Source organism: Rattus norvegicus, chromosome 1 (genome assembly GCF_021556685.1).
Source record: "Rattus norvegicus strain SHRSP/BbbUtx chromosome 1, alternate assembly SHRSP_T2T, whole genome shotgun sequence".
Lineage (NCBI taxonomy): Eukaryota > Metazoa > Chordata > Mammalia > Rodentia > Muridae > Rattus > Rattus norvegicus.
The window spans coordinates 70,779,789-70,797,646 of NC_141534.1; the positions used below are offsets into that span (position 1 = coordinate 70,779,789).

At 37.1% G+C, this 17,858-nt stretch overlaps 1 protein-coding gene across 1 annotated transcript; it reads left to right on the forward strand.

The window, feature by feature from the left end:
* The first annotated feature begins 240 nt into the window (after positions 1–240).
* Positions 241–1,191, forward strand: Vom1r9 (vomeronasal 1 receptor 9). The gene is given in 1 exon segment (NM_001167547.1): positions 241–1,191. A coding segment is annotated over 1 exon segment (900 nt). The 5' UTR covers positions 241–291.
* The last annotated feature ends 16,667 nt before the right edge of the window (positions 1,192–17,858 follow it).

The window sequence follows — 17,858 nt, forward strand, 5'->3', positions numbered from 1 at the left end:
TTAATCCTGACATTACAAAATATATAATGGGAAATTACTCCATCAATATGTGCACTTGAAGACTTAACTAATTCAGGTTGAACTTTATTAGTATTTCAATAACTGTGGAAGTTAATGTAAGCAGTATTTTGTTCTGTGGACAACTATGGGTTTTCAGTCTTCAGCTAATATGATTCTTGTTTATTTGGGAAAACTGCTGCATAGTACCATTTAAGATACAAAAATAATCATCATTTTTCTCTGAGAAATGTTTGGCAGCATATTTTGAAGTCAGTTTTTCTCAGTAACAGTATGGATGCCAGGAATTTGGGAATAGGAATAACATATCTGTTACAGAGTGTAGTTGGACTTCTAGGAAACATCTCTCTCATTTTCTACTACTTGATTATTTACTATAAGAAACACAAAATAAAGCCCATGGATTTGATTCTCATGCATCTGATCATAGTTAACATCTTGATCATTCTCTCTAAAGGATTGGCTACCACAATGGGATGTTTTGGCTTGAAACTTTTCTTTAATGATTGGAGCTATCATTTTTTTATGTATGTTCTAAGAGTTTTCAGGAGCATGTCCATTGTCACCATCTGCCTCTTGAGTGTCTTCCAGGCTATCACCATCATGCCAAGAAACTCCTGTTTGAAAAATCTTAGAGTCAAGTCTACAATGGACATTAGTTTCTGCATTTCTCTCTGCTGGGTCTTGTACATCATTATAAATGTTATTTTCCCTTTGTACATGTCCATAACATTAAGTAGGAAAAATATAACAAAGGATACAAATTTCAAGCTCTATACTATTGTAGGATATGACAAAATCACAGGTTCATTATATACAACTTTTTTTGTGTTTCCTGAAATTCTGTTTTCTGGTCTCATCACTTGGTCCAGTAGCTCAATGATTGTCCTTCTGTACAGGCACAAACGACGAGTTCAATACCTCCAAAGTACTCATGCTTCCCATAGCAGCTCCCCTGAATCCAGAGCCACTCAGAACATTCTGGTACTAGTTTCCATCTTTCTTGCTTTTTATACAATCTCTGCCATCTCACATGCTTACAGTGCTCTTTTTCACAGTTCAGATAAGTGGCTGATGATTTTCTCAAACATTTTAACTTTGTGTCTTCCCACTTCAAGCCTTTTTGTACTTATGAGTCACTCATCCTCTCTCTCCAAACTCTGCTTTCTCTAGGAAAAATATACAAAACTCTTAAATATTTTGAATACTTTTGCAGGGTGCAATTTTCAAAAAGAAAACAAAGCACAGACATGCTTTGGAGAAGACATTATAAAGCCAAATGCCTTTATAAGTTAATTGTAATGGTTATTTAGATTACTTATGCTGGTGGAACATTCATCTGAGATTAGCAAAATTGAGGTGATCTGGGGATTTTGATACAATAATTGAAACATTTTGCACCTTTTTGTTCAGGCTTTCTTGATGAGGACATGCTCAATATGTTTTAGGAAATCATCCCCAGTTTTGTTATCAGGTGGGCTGATACATAAAATACTGAATGCTCTGTACATTTCCCTATATGTTCTAACACAGCATTACTTCCTAGGCCCAAGACTATGTATCCAGAACCATCAATTAAGTGCTGGTAAATTTTTACTATGGAAAGTCTTGTACAGCTCACTTATGCTCCAGGACATGAATGATCCAAATGCCTCTTATAATTATGCTCCATATCTCATTGCCTACAGCTGCTTCTGAGATATGAGTCCCTGTCTGCCATGAGCTTTTTAATAACTACACTCTATCATGAATCAAAGTAGAAATAATACTTCTTATAAAGACTCAATAAATGTTATACAGACTGAGCAAGGGTAAGAATATTGACCCAAGGCTTGTTATTGTTGATTTATAGTGTCACATTTACATGTTATGGGCCTCTTCTATCTATGTATTGATCATGTCAGCACTACTCTTTTTAGGTTAACCATGAGCCCTTTTCACCTATATTCTTCCACATACACACAAATAATGTAACACTCTAATAAGTAGAAAACAATGTATCTTCTGGTCTTTATTATGGGTAGGACAGAGAGAGCTAGATTTCATAAAGAACAGAAAAATCCCTGTGCTTTCCAACATTAGCTCACAATTCCAACAGTGACATCAACAACACAAGCAATAGCTTGAAGGTAACAGTAAAGTTAGAGAGAGTGACCAAGAACACTAAATATTTGAGATACTGAGAGATAAATCATTGCAAAGATATAAGACTACACGCATGCATTACTGAGATCTGACAAGATTTAATGGCTAAGAGCCTGCAAGGTCTTATATCTGTGGTCCACTTCTGGTTAGTTTCTACATTGTGATGTTTCCATTATATCCTAAAACAGTGTTAACTCAGTGTTCAAGACATTGGGTGGGGATTCACATTCATTCTTTCTCAGTCAAAGAAATTGTTCCTAGGGGAGATAATAGAAATTCAAAAAAATGAAAGAAATCAGGTACTGGGCCTTTTAGCTTAAAAGAGCCCATGAGAAAAATGCAGATGTAATGGTCTTTATACTATATACAGAGCATATCAATTGTCTGATAAACGAGTTCTTTTTCCTTTGGTGTTTGACACAAATAAAAAAGAATCACACAAAAATACTTTATCACATATTGATATAGAACAGGGAAAAAGACATATGGCTACAAGATGATGGAGGACTCACAAATGATTGAAGATGAAAGGAAAAGACATAATATTTTTGGAATAGATACAGCAGATACATCAGAAGGATGAAAATATGGGGTTGCATGCCAAATAAACAAGAGTGGCTGCAATGAGGTGAGCAGTGATGGGGGCAGCAAAACTCTAATACCAATGGGTATACAATTAAACCGAGTTCTCCAAAAATAAAATGAAAATTCTAAGAAACACAAAAATTGTGCCATATCCTTAGCCATCATGAAAATGAAAATTAAAAGTACCTTGATACTTGACTTTACCAGTGACAATAGCTTTGTTTCATGAAACAAATTATTCCAAATTCTGATGAGGATGCTGCAAAAGTGGGACCATACGTCACTGTCTATTAAGGTACAAACTCTTGTAGGCACTATTGAAAACATTGCGGAGAGTCTTCAAAAAGCAATAATTATAACTACCATATATCCAGCTATTTTACACTTGACTATATAACAGTATCCTACTATAAAGTTAAAAACTCATTCACACTCATTGTTATTCTAGTCACAATGTCTCTGAAATGTAAGCAATGTAGAATTTCATCAAATGATAAACAAATGACTAAGATGTGATACACTTTAAAATGGAATGCTATTCATTTGCTAAAGTATATAAAATTTCTAAAACATGAATTGAGTTGGAATATTCACTCTGATAGTAGAGAACCTGAAATAAGAACATAGCATGTTTTATCTTATTTTTCATGTTAGTTTTGAATCTCCGTGTATCTATTATGCTGAATGGGTTTATTTGGATTTGCTTTCATCTTTTTTCAAATTAAAAAAATATGTGTTCATCTGGGGAGAGAAATCAGGCATTAGAAATAAGTTTATCATATTGATATGTAGAGAAATATAGAGAGCATTTTCGTCATTAAGGATTGATGTAGAGTGGTCTCAACACAATGTGTGTGGTGCAATCTCTGCGAAAGTTGTCCAGAGCTATGGAAGAAAGCAGACTGAAGAAGGTATTGGAAGCAAGCATTACACACCTTTGCTCCAATGGCTTCTGGTTTACATATTGTCTTGACTTCCTGCCTTGACTTCCTGCCTTGATTTTTTTGCCATAACATCCCTTAGTGATAATCAGCTACCAAGAAGTATAGGGTACAACAATTGTTTTATCCACAAGTTGTTTTGCGTGTTTCTCATAGTATTATAATAGTAACTGATATAGAAATTGGCACCATGTTCACCTATGATGGATTTACTCATGTAGTTTTATGAAATAAAGTATAGGAATTTTACAAATTCAATATCTTTAAATGCTTAGAACTTTTGGTCTGTTCTATGGAAGAATGTAAAATAAGAATTGTAGCTTTCTTCTGATCTGTACCTGCTTGGGGACAGGTCAGCCTGCCTCCCCCCACCTCTTTTGACAGCAAACATTCAGGAAGGCTCTCAGGAAATCTGCTGCAGACAGAACAAAAATTAGGATATCCACCCTACTGATTGCAGCTTGTGAGAACACTAATGTGCCCAGCAGAAATGGGACCCCTTCCCTATGCATGAAAGACATCTCTCTTTCAGTCTGCACCTCTGTGCAAGCAGATAAGCCTGGCTTCCATTGACCTTCAACACCACACAGTGTAGAGAACTCAATAGAGATCTACTGCACCCAGGGTATCAGTCTGCAGGGCTCCCAGGAAATGTGCTGAAACCAGGGTAATAGTCTATAAATCTCCCAGGAGATTGGCTGCACCCAGGAACACAGATCACCCAGGAGATCTGCAGCAACTGAAAAACACTGGAGGCAGGCTCCACACAGAGTCACCCAGGACAGCTAACACCAGAGATAACCAGATAGTGAGAGGCAAACACAAGATCCTAAGCAGCAGAAGCCGATATATTTTAACACCATCAAAATCCAGCTCTCCCACCACAGGGAGTCATGAGCTTCCCAACATATGTGAATAGCATGATACTGACCTACATTCCTATCTGAAGAACATTATAGAAACCTTAAAAAATATGAGTAATTCATAGAGTTAGAAAGAGCAATTTGGAAATTGATTTGGAACAAAAAAATCCAGGATAGAAATAATTTACTCAACAAGAAAAGAACTTCTGGGGAAATCACCATCCCTGATCTCAAGCTGTATTACAGAGCAATCATGATTAAAACTGCATGGTATTATTACAGAGAAGGCAGAAAGATCAGTAGAATAGAACTAAAGACCAAGAAAGTAACCCATAGACCTGTGGTCACTTGATCTTTGACAAAGAAGCTAAAACTACCAAACAAAAAAAGGACAGCACTTTCAACAAATGAGGCAGGTTCAACTGGCAGTCAGCATCTAGAAGAATGCAAATGGATACATTCTTATCTCTCTATACAAAACTAAAGTCCAAGTAGATCAAGGACCTGCACATAATACCAGATACACTGAAACTATTAAAAGAAATAGTGGGGAAGAGTCCAAATTCTTGGGCAAAGGAAAAAATTCACTGAACAGAACACCAATGACTTATGCTCTAAGATCAAGAATCCATAAATGGGACCTCATAAATTGCAATATCCTTGTCATCAGGGACAGGCAAATCAAAAGAAACCTGAATTCCACCTCACACCAGAAAGAATGGCTAAGATCAAAACTAAAGTGACATCAGATTCTGGCGAGGATGTGGAGAAAGAGGAACACTCCTCCATTTTTGGTGAAATTGCAAGTTGGTACAACCACTCAGGAAATTATTCTGGCAGTTCCTCAGAAAATTGGACATAGTACTACCTAAGGAGCCAGTTATACCACTCCTGCGCATATACCCAAAAGAGGCTCCAACATTTAAAAAGTACATATGCTCCCCTATGTTCAGAGAAGCCTTATTTATAATGGCCAGATACTCTGAATCTAAGAGAAGAGAAAGTGGGGAAGAGCCTCAAACTCATTGATACAGGGGGAAATTTTCTAAACAGAACTCCAGTAGCTCAGGCTCTAAGATCAACAAAAGATAATTGGTAACTCATGAAACTGTAAAGAATCTATAATTCAAAAGACACAGTTACTTGGACAAATCAGCAATGTACAGATTGGGGGAAACTCTTCACTAAACTCTCCACATCCAAAAGTAGGTTAATATCCAAAATATATAAAAAACTCAAGAAGCTAACCTCCAGAAAACCAAAAATCACAAATAATGTGGTGCAAAAATAGAGAATTTGAAACTGAAGAATCTCAATGGCAAAGAAGCACCTAAAGAAATATTCAATATCCTTAGTCACCAGGGAAATGCAAATCAAAATGACCCTGAGATTACACCTTACACCAATCAGAAAAACTCAGGCAATATTAGATTCCCTATTGCTGCTGGTTAGCAAACTGGTTCTACCACTTTGACAATCTGTCTTGTGGTTGGTCAGAGAATTGGACATAGTTTTACTTGAAGACCCATCTAAACCAACATTACTGGACATATTCCCAAAATAAGGTCCAATATTTAACAAAGACACATGACACACTATGTTCATTGCAGCCTTTTTTCTAATAACCAGAAGCTGGAAACAACCCACATGTCCCTCAACAGAAGAATGGATAGAAAAAATGTGGTACATTTACACAATGGAATTCTACTCAGATTTAAAAGGACAACTTCGCAAATTTTTCAGGCAAATTGATGGAAGTAGAAAATATCATCCAGAGTGAGGTAATGCAGACCGAAAAGATATACTTGACATGTAATTACTGATAAGTGTACATTAGCTCAAATCCTCAGAATACCTATGTTGTAACTCACAGACCTTATGAAACTTAGAAAGAAGAAAGGCCAAAGTGTGGATGTTTCAGTCCTATGTAGAAGGGGGAACAAAATAATCGTGTGAGGCAGAGGGCGGGAGGATCTTGAGTGAAAGAAGACAGGGCAGAAAAATGAGGAGGGGGTGGAGACAGGGTCAGGTATGGGAAGAGACTGGCGAGAAATCCAGAGGGTGAGGAGGATGAATAGAAGTAAGTAGCAGAGAGAGTGGGGAACACAGAGAAGGGGCAACCACTAGAAATTCCCAGATGCCAGGGATGTGAGGGGCTTCCAGGACCCAATGTGGATGATATAGCCAAAATACCCAAGGGAGGGAAGATATAACCTGAAGAGACCAAGTCCAGGAGTAGACAAGGCCCTCAGTTGAGGGAAGGGGCCACAAACCCACCTAAAATTTTTAACCCAGATTGCTCCTGTCTAAAGGAAATGCAGAAACAAAAAAAGGGATAGAGACTGAAGGAAAGGCCCTACAGGTACTACCCCACATTGAGATCCATCCCATCAGCAGATCCCAAAGACACTATTGCTGATGCCAAGAACTGTTTACAGACAGTAGCCCAGTAGGGCTCTCCTATGAGAGACTCTGCCAGCACCTAAGACAGATGCATACAATTCACAGCCAACCATTGGACTGAGCGAGGGACCCAAATGGAAGAGTTAGAGAAGGACTAAATGATTTGATGTGGACTGCAACCTCAAGGGAAGATAACAGTATCAACTACCTGGAACCCTCAGAGCTCTAAAGGCCTAAACCACTAACTAAAATATATGTGGGTGGGTCCCTGGCCCTAGCTACATATGAAGCAGAGGATCACCTTATCTGTCATTAACGGGAGGAGAGGCAATTTGTCCTGTGGAGGCTTTTTGACCCAGAGAAAGGGATACTAGATGGGTGAGGCAGAAATGAGGGGAGAGGGTTTGGATGGGAGACTGGGAAGGGAGACAAAGTTTGAAATGTAAAAAAATAAAATAATTAACAAAAGAAAATCTTGCAAAGTAATTTTGTATAATGGGGTCATGGATTTTGAAATTTAAGAGAAGCAAAACCTGTACAGTAGCAGTAATGTAAGGCTTTTTCAATTAATTCAATTATTCTTTGACTCCCCCTTTATATGGTGACCCCATTCACATTAATATATACATTTTACACTAGTATATTTTATGAGGCTTTTATATCACTGGACTGTCTCTTTCCCATTACCAACTTTATAATTACACAGACACATATTATTTATATAGCTCAAGCCTTATAGATTATGCTTATTCCCAATTATCTCATATAAATTAATATCCTAATTATACTAGTCCACATCTGCCATTGTATTTAACCCCTATATATTGGACTTACTCTGTGGCTGGCTGGTGAACCTCTCCCCCCATACACAACTTATTATTTCCCAGTGTTCCTTCTTTTTCTTCTTTTTTTTTTTTCTTTTCTTTTTTTCGGAGCTGGGGACCAAATCCAGGACCTTGCGCTTGCTAGGCAAACACTCTACCACTAAGCTAAATCCCCAACCCCGTGTTCCTTCTTCTAAACAGATATCCTGACTTTCCTCTCCTGCCACACTATAGGCCATTGGCTCTTTATTAAACCAATCAGAGAGAGAGTGTGATGTCGAGGAATATTTAAAAACACCGAGACAAGTGATGAGCAGTTAGAATAACAGTAGTAAATTCTAGACAATTTGCTGCAAGCTTCAGGTACAGAAATCAACAGTTGAATAGTACAATGATTAGCCCGACATAGTGTACAGAATATTTCCATAACATCTCCCCCAATTTCTCCAATAAAAGGCTCTGTTTCTAATAACAGTAAACTGTCTACAATAGAAACAATAATGTGAACTATCTGGAAAGAATTACATTTACCATGTCTAGTCCATTTGTATGTGACAAACTTGGGGAAAGTACTCCTTTACCTATTCTATATTGGAAAGTCCACAGTTCTGTTCCTAAATCACTTGCTATCACAACTTGTATTTGTCAAGCTAAGAATACTTTTAGACCTTATAACATTCCTTAACTCTTAACTCTTTAACCCTTAAGCTAAATTTGAGATCATAATTCTCTAGTCTTCAACCCCAACAAATGTGAAAAGGATATTACTTAAATAAACAGTCCAATGTGCATCCAAAACTACAAAAATAACAAAGACTAAAGTCTAAATCAGTCACCCAATATGTATCTGCAATATTTGAACACATGTCTTTAGCATACATACCTAAAATATTTGACATAGTTATTTGTGAACCAGGAATATTGAAGAATTGGCATACCTCAACTGTTCAAAGTTGATCAAACAACTTAGTGTTTTGCTTCTCTGAACTTTGGACAGCATGCTGTCAACCATCAAGGCAAGAGGAATTTTTTGCCAAATGGCTGGCTTGTCCATCTTTGAAGCAAATTCCATGAGGAAGTTCTTCATTGCCCATCATCATTTTGAAGCAGTATGAGATGTTGCCAGGACAAGACATGTCTCACTGTCATGAAAAGCCTTAAAATATAAAAAAATAAAATAATAAATAAAAATAAAAAATAAAACTTAATTGTCATATTCTGTAGATCTCTGAAGTGTTTGAAGTACATCACACTAACAAGTATCTGATAGACAAATATTTATTCTTTCTAGCTATGTGCAATCTGTGTATCTTTGAAAACATCTACAGGGAGGTAAATAAGTATTTTTTTTTGTAATAAACTAATCCCTAAGACTACCTCAACGTTGGTTTGCTAAGTTTCATTTCTTTCTTTCTTTTACACTCCAGATTTTATTCCCCTTCCAGTCCAACCACCACCTTCGATGGTTCCACATCCCATACCACACATCCCACAATCTCCATGAGGGTGTTCCCATACCACCCACCTCAATAGAACTCTTAACTTGCTAGGGCACCCAGTCCTTCAGGGTCAGGTACATCTTCTCTGACTGAACCCTTACCTCGGAGTCCTCTACTGTATATGTGGTTGGGACCTTATCTCAGCAGGTATATGCTGCCTAGTTGGTGGCTCAGTGTCTGAGAGATCTCCTGGGTCCATGTTATTGGAAACAGTTGATCCTCCTACCAGGTTGCCCTCCTCAGCTTCCTCCAGCTTTCCCCTCATTCAATCAGAGGGGTCAGCACCTTCAGTTCACTGCTTGGGTGCACATATCTACATCTGTGTCTTTCAGCTTCTTCTTGAGTCTTTTGGAGGGCAGTTATGAAAGTTCCATTTTGTGAACGCCCAATAACTTCAGTAAAGGTATTAGGTACTGGGGCCTCCCCTTGAGCTGGATCCTACTTTGGGCCTGTGGTTGGACCTTCTTTCACTCACGTTCTTCTCCATTTCCATCCCTGAATTTCTTTCAGATGGGAAGAATTATGGGACAGAGTTTTGACTGTGGCATAACAACTCCATCCCTCATTTGATGCCCTGTCTTTCTGCTGGAGGTGGGCTCAAAAAATTCCCACTCCCCACTGTAGGGCATTTCATGTAGGATCCCACCTTTGAGTTCTGAGAGTTTGTCACTTACAAGGTCTCCTGTATTCTAGAGGGTCCTGGCAACCTCTCTCCTCCCAAAGTCGCCTGTTTCCATTTTTCTGCTGGCCCTCAGGGCTTCAGTACTTTTCCCACACCCAGTACCAGATCATGTACCCCTCTCTCCCCACTTCCACCCCTTTTGTTCCCCTGTTCCTCCCTCCCTCCCACCTTATGGTTGATTTCTTCTCCCTCCCAAGGAGGACTTGAGCCCTTAAGTTTGTTGAAATTTTTGAGTCCTGTGGACTGTTCCTTGGGTATTCTGTACTTTTTTAAGGCAAATATTCATTTATTAGTGAGAACATACCGTGAACATCTTTTTGGGTCTGAGTTACTTCACTCAGTATGATATTTTCTAGTTCCATCCATTTGCCTACAAAACACATGACATCCTTGTTCTTAATAGTTGAGTAGTATTCCATGGTGTAAATGCACCACTATTTTCTGTATTCATTCTTGTGTCGTGGGGCATCTGAGTTGATTCCAGCTTCTGTTTATCACATATAAGGCCACGATGAACATAGTGGACTATGTGCCACTGTGGTATGGTGGGGCATCTTTGGGGTATATTCCCAAGAGTGGTATTTCTGGGTTTTTGCAGGTCTATTTCCAATTTTTGGAGGAACCACTAAATTGATTTCCTAAGTAGTTGTGCCAGTTTGCAATTTCACCAGCAATGGGAGGAGTGTTCCTTTTTCTCCACATCCTTGCCAACATGTGTTATCACCTGATATTTTTATCTTAGCCATTGCCATTCTGATTGGTTTAAGGTGAAATCTCAGGGTCATTTTGATTGCATTTCTCTGATCACTAAGGTCTTTGAACATTTCTTTAGATGTGTCAAGATTTGACTGTTGTGAATTCTTGGCTTAGTTCTATACCCCGTATTTTGATAGGCACTTTGGATTTTGGTGGTTAGCTTCTTGAGTTCTTTATATATTTTGGATATTAGCACTTTATCAGATGTGGGGTCAGTGGAGATTTTTTTCGCAATCTGAAGGTTGCTGATTTGTCTTATTAACTGTGTCCTTTGCCTTACGGAAGCTTTCCAGTTTTACCCGGTTCCAAATATCAGTTTCTGATCTTAGAGCATGAGCCGTGGAGTTCTGTTTAGAAAATTCCCCCTCTGTGCCAATGAGTTCAAGCCTCTTTCCCACTTTCTCTTCTCTTAGATTCAGTGTATCTGAATGTATGTTGAGGTTCTTGATCCACTTGGACATGAGCTTTGTGCATGTTGTCAACTATGTGTTTATTTTCATTTTTCTACATACAGACAGCCAGTTAGACCAACATTTATTGAAGATGCTTTCTTTTTTCCACTGTATATTTTTGGTTTCTTTGTCAAAATTCAAGAGTGAATAAGTGTGGTTTTATTTCTGAGTCATCAATTCTATTCCATTGATCAACCTTTCTGTGCCTGTACCAAAACCATGCAGATTTTATCACTATTGTTCTGTAGGAAAGCTTGAGGACAGGGAGGTTGATTTGCCCAATTGTTGTTTCATTGGTAATAATTGTTTTTGCTATTCTGGGTTTTTGCCTTCTAGATAAATTAGAGAATTGCACTTCCATGTCTTTGAAGAATTGTGCTGGGAATTTAGCGGGGGATTGCATTGAATCTGTGGAGTGCCTTCAGTAGAATTGCCATTTTTCTATGTTAATTCTGCCAATCGATGAGCATTGAAGACCTCTCAATTTTCTGAGATCTTTTTTGATTTCTTTCTTGCAAGACTTGAAGTTATTGTCACACAGATCTTTCTCTCATTTGGTTAGAGTTACTCCAAGATATTTTATATTATTTATGGCTATAGTGAAGGGAGTTGTTTCTCCACTTTCTTTCTCAATATGTTTATCATTTGTTTAAAGGAAGGCTACTGATTTATTTGAATTAATTTTGTAGCTGTCCACTTTGTTGAAGTTGTTTATTAGTTGGAGAAGTTCTCTCATAGAATTTTTGAGGTTGCTTATGTATACTATCATATCATCTGCAAATAGTGGTACCAATATTTATTCTTTGCCAATTTGTATCCCTTTGATATCACATAGCATTTGTATTCTTTTGTAACTGGGTTACTTCACTCAGGATGACATTTTCTACTTCTATCCATCTGCCTAATAATTTCATGAAATCATTGTTTTAATGGCTGAATAGTACTCCTTTGTGTAAATGAACCACATTTTCTGTATCCATTCCTCTGTGGAAGGACTTCTGTGTTCTTTCCAGCTTCTGGTTCTTATAAATAAGACTGCTATGAACATGATGGAGCATATGTACTTGTTATTTATTGGAGTGTCATTTGTGTATACACCCAGGAATGGTATACCTGGGTCCTCAGGTTTACTATGTCCTATTTTCTGAGGAACAACCAGACTGAATCCAGAGTGGTTGTTCCAGCTTGCAATTCCACCAGCTATGGAAGAGTGTTGCTCTATCTCCACATGCTTACCATCATCTGCTATCACCTTTGTTTTTGATCTTAGCCATTGTGACTGGTGGGAGGGTGAATCTCAGGGCCAATTTGATTTATATTTCTTCTTGGAGCCATCCAATATGGGAATATTCTTCTTGTGGTTCTTCATGAGGTAGTACCGCAGGAAGAACGTTTGTGGAGGGCAAGGCTTTGTCTTATGAGATATTTAGGGTTGCTATATAGTGATAAAAAGGTTACTTATCTAAGTCTAAGTTACCATGCTACAGTATCTGATTCACATATCTAAGTCTACATTACTATGCTAGTATAGCTGACCTGCCTTCTGTGTTACTCTGAGAACTTCATTCAGAAACTTCATTCTGTGGCATAAGCATTCCAGTATAATACAGTAGGAGATAAATAAAAATCACTAGCTATATCCTCTTTCCTTATGTCCTGATGCCTGTTGCTTGTTGGGCTAGGGGGAATTTTGAAGCAATAAAATTCTATTGAACCAGGATTAAAGAATAATACTTGCAGAAGAGAAAACATGTAGATAGGAAAATACAAACCACTGAACTGAGAATAGGTCCCCTATTGAAGGAATCAGAGAAAGAACTGGAAGAGCTTGAAGGGGCTCGAGACCCCAAAAGTACAACAATGCCAAGCAACCAGAGCTTCCAGGGACTAAGCCACTACCTAAAGACTATACATGGACTGACCCTGGACTCTGACCCCATAGGTAGCAATGAATATCCTAGTAAGAGCACCAGTGGAAGGGGAAGCCCTGGGTCCTGCTAAGACTGAACCCCCAGTGAACTAGTCTATGGGGGGAGGGCGGCAATGGGGGGAGTGTTGGGAGGGGAACACCCATAAGGAAGGGGAGGGGGGAGGGGGATGTTTGCCCGGAAACCGGGAAAGGGAATAACACTCGAAATGTATATAAGAAATACTCAAGTTAATAAAAAAAAAAAACTGCAAAAAAAAAGAAAATATGTATAAAGTCATGTAAGTTAATATGTAGATTCATAGATTCACATTTATGAATTTTCATTATATACAGTTTGGTCCACCTTACCTGCATACTCACAATTACATACATAAACCCACACATGCAAGCATTCTCACAATTACATACTTATACATACACATCTATAGTTACATACGCATATGGAGCAAAAGACCAAGCACCAGTGCCAAAAGAACTCACTGATTGTGGACAAAAAATGAGCTTCAATCTTTACTACATAGAGAGAGAAAAAGCTTCTACCATTTTAATGCTAAATGAATTAAACCTAAGTATGTAAGAAAAAGTCTTTGTTCCTTTTACTAAGAATAAGCCTGCCTTGCTACTAAGAAAGGACCTTTTCTGTCCCCTCGTAAAGAGAAGTCTGCCTGCTCCTTCTGCTTTCTGCACCTTCTTCATTTTCCTCTTTCCTTCTGCATTCTGCACATTGCTTTCCTAGTTTTTTATGTTACCTATAGTTCTAATATATTCCACTCTTCATTCTCTTTCTAATCTTGCTCTGTCCTCCTGCTCTGAAGTTCCAACAATGCTCTCACTTTAAATGCCTTTTCTCCCAATGCTATTCCTATATTTCTAAGTTCTTCTTGAGTTCAGTTCTGTCTAAAAACTGTTTTGTCTAAAATCTTCTCCTCAGCTCAGTTCCCCCATTCTTAGCTTATTTCTTTCTCATAGCTCAATTCTTCTCAGCTCAATTCTAACTCTTCTCTTTGTCCTCAGCATAAAAAAATCCCATGTTTAGAAGTTCATCAAAAGTTCACACAAAAAATAAAATCATAAATTGAAATAAATGTTTGCAACAGAGAATGTTTACATACATATCTACTAGGAGTATTTATCTGGCCAAACATTCATCATCTGTCACAGCTCCACCAGTTCACTGAAGGTTTAAAACCAAGTTAGTAGTCAAGTTTTAAATAGACAAACCCAATCAATATTTTATCTTCTGTCCTAGTGCCTATAATAAAACGTGACTTTTTACGACCTTTAATTAATTGTTGTACAACCTCTTGGAATTTGCTCTGAGTAGGAAGAAGTCTAGATAACACCTGAGAGCAAATAACTAGTGACACAATGGAGACCGGCAGAGTTCTTATTGCAGTTTTGACTATCAGAAAAGGATCTAATAGCAGTTCCACTCTAAATGAGCTTAATAATCACTGATATCATTTTAGGAATTCATATAAGATCATCATTAAGACTTAAGAAGTCATCTATTAGTCTATATAGCACAATTACAAGACACTACATCTTTGTAGATCCACAGAGATCTGTTCAAAAGTGGTGGGCCAATACCTAGTGACTATTATACTGTTTAGTAATAACAGAAAAAGCGTATTAACAACAAGAATCTTTCCTAAAATGAATTCAATGACATTACCTAATGAACTCTCATTGCAGATTACATTATAATCCAAAGCACACCATTTCAGGGAGATTACCTGTTAGTTATTAGCATGTCTTATTATGTCTCCTGAAACATTTGCCTGATGACTAAGCACGTTTAACATTTTTTTAGGTTCTTCTCAATTATTAGAGATTCCACAGTTGAGAATTCTTTGGTTACCTCTGTACCCCATTTTAATAGGGACATTTGGTTCTCTGGAGTCTAGCTTCTTGAGTTCTTTGTCTGACCCATCTTAACTCCTTGTACAATTCTCAAGTCCAAGTGGATCAGAGACAACTACAGAAAACCAGATATATTGAATCTATTAGGAGAGAAATTGGGAAAGAGCCTCAAACACATTGGCACAGGGGAAAACTTCTTGAACACAACACCAATGACCCAGGCCCTAAGATCATCTATGGACAAATGGTATCTCATAAAACTGAAAACCTTTTGTAAGAAAAAGGACATCATCAATAGCAAAAAACAGCAACCTAGTTTGGGAAAAGATCTGTACCAACCCTACATCCAATAGAGGGCTAATATCCAATATGTATAAGAACCTGAGAGGTAATAGTAGATTTCAAGGACTAGAATTTTACATTACAATTTTAAGTGAATAGCACATGTACCATATCTTAAACTAGACTTGAAACATAAATACAATTTCTTGTAAAAAATAACATTAATTTTTATCTATACACAAAAATCAATATTAATGTAAAATATCTTGCTTCTTGTTATTTTATAGTTAAAAAGTAGATTCAATCTAGCACCAGCCTGCAGGACACCTCGGTGTCCCTGTGTCCACACAAAGAAGGACTTTCAAAAGAAACACAAAAATCCCTTAAAGAATTACAGGAAAACAGAACCAAACAGGTGAAGGAAATGGACAAAATCATCCACGACTTTATAATGGAAATAGAAACAATAAAGAAATCACAGGGGAAGAGAAACCTAAAGATAAAAAATCTAGGAAAGAGATGAGGAGTCATAGACACAAGTATAACCAGCAGAATACAAGATATAGAAGAGAGAATAGTGCGTACGAAGATACCATAAAAAACATTGACATAACAGTCAAAGATAAGATAAAATGAAAAAAGCTCCTAACAAAAAACACCCAGGGAATTCAGGACACAATGAGAAGATCAAATCTAAGGATAATAGGTATAGAAGAGAACGAAGACTCCTAAATTAAAGGGCCAGTAACTATCTTTGACAAAATTATAAAAGAAAACTCACCTAAACTAAAGAAAGAGATGCCCATAAACATAGAAGAATCCTACAAAACTCAAATATATCAGACCAGAAAAGGAACTCCTCCCATTACATAACAGTCAAAACACCCAAAACATAGAACAAAGAAAGACTATTAAAAGAACAAAGGGAAAAAAGGTCAAGTAACATATAAAAACAGACTTATCAGAATTACACTAGACTTCTCACCAGAGACTATGAAAGCCAGAAAATAATAGGCAGATTTCATACAAACCCTAAGAGAACACAAATGCCAGCCCAGGTTACTGTATCCAGCAAAACTCTCAATTAGCATGGAGAAACCAAGATATTGCATGACAAATCCCAATTTGCACAATATCTTTCTACAAAAACAGCCCTACAAATGATAATAGATGGAAAACTCCAACACAGGAAGGGAAACAACATTTTAAAAAAGAAAGATTCCTTGCAATGAAACCAAAAGAAGACTCACAAACATAATTCCATAATTTGTTGTTTCTATCAACAAAAATAACAGGAAACAACAATCATTGGTCCCTAATATCTCTCAACATCAATGGACTCAATTCCCCAATAAAAAGACATAGACTAACACACTAGATATGAATAGAGGACCCAGCTTTTTGCTGCATACAGGAAATATACCTCAGTGACAAAGACAGATATTTCCTCAGAGTAAAAGACTGGAAAACAATTTTCCAAACAAATGGTCCAAAAAACAAACAAACAAAACAAAACAAAACAAAACAAAACAAACCCCCGCCCCCTCAAAAAAAAAAAACAAAAAAAAATTGGAGTAGCCATTCTCATATCAAATAAAATTGACTTTCAACTAAAAGTTATCAAAAAAGATACTTAAGGATACTTCATATTCATCTAAGGCAAAATCAACCAAGATGAACTCTTGATTGTAAATATCTATACTCCTAATGCAAGGTCACCTACACTTATAAAAGAAACCTTAATAAACCTCCAAGCACACATTGAACCTCACGCAATAATAGTAGGAGATTTCAGCACCACACTTTCAACAATAGACACTTCATGGAAACAGAAACTAAACAGAGATTAAAAAAAAAAAGCTAGCAGAAGTTATGAACCAAAAGTATTTAACAGATCTGAAGAACATTTCATCCTAAGACAAAAGAATTTACCTTCTTCTCAGCACTTCATGGTTCCTTCTCCAAAATTGACCATAAAATCAGTCCTAAAGCAGGCCTCAATAGATAGAAGAAGTTTTAAATAATCCCATGTGCACTATCACATTGCCATGGACTAAGGCTGATTTTCAATAAAAACAAAAACAACAGAATGCTCACATACACATGGAAGTTGAACCATGCTCTACTCAACAATAACTTGGTCAAGGAAGAAATAAAGAAATTAATGACTTAATGACAATGAAGGCACAGCATATCCAAACTTATGGGAAACAATGAAAGCAGTGCTAAGAGGAAAACTCATATCTCAGAGTGCCTTCAAAAAGAAACTGGAGAGAACATATATTAGCAGCTTCACAGCACAACTCAAAGCTAATGAACAAAAAGAAGCAAGTACACCCACGAGGAGTACAAGGAAGGAAATAATTAAAGGGCTGAAATCACCCAAATAGAAAGAGAAAGGACTACACAAAGAACCAACAGAACCTAATGCTGTTACTTTAAGAAAATCAACAAGATAGATAAACCCTTAGCAAGACTAACCAGAGGGCAAAGAAAGTGTACAAAATTAACAAAATCAGAAATGAACAGGGAGATATAAAAAACATAATTTGAGGAAATTCAAAAAAAATCAGATCCTAGTACAAATGCATATATTCAACAAAAATTTAAAATCT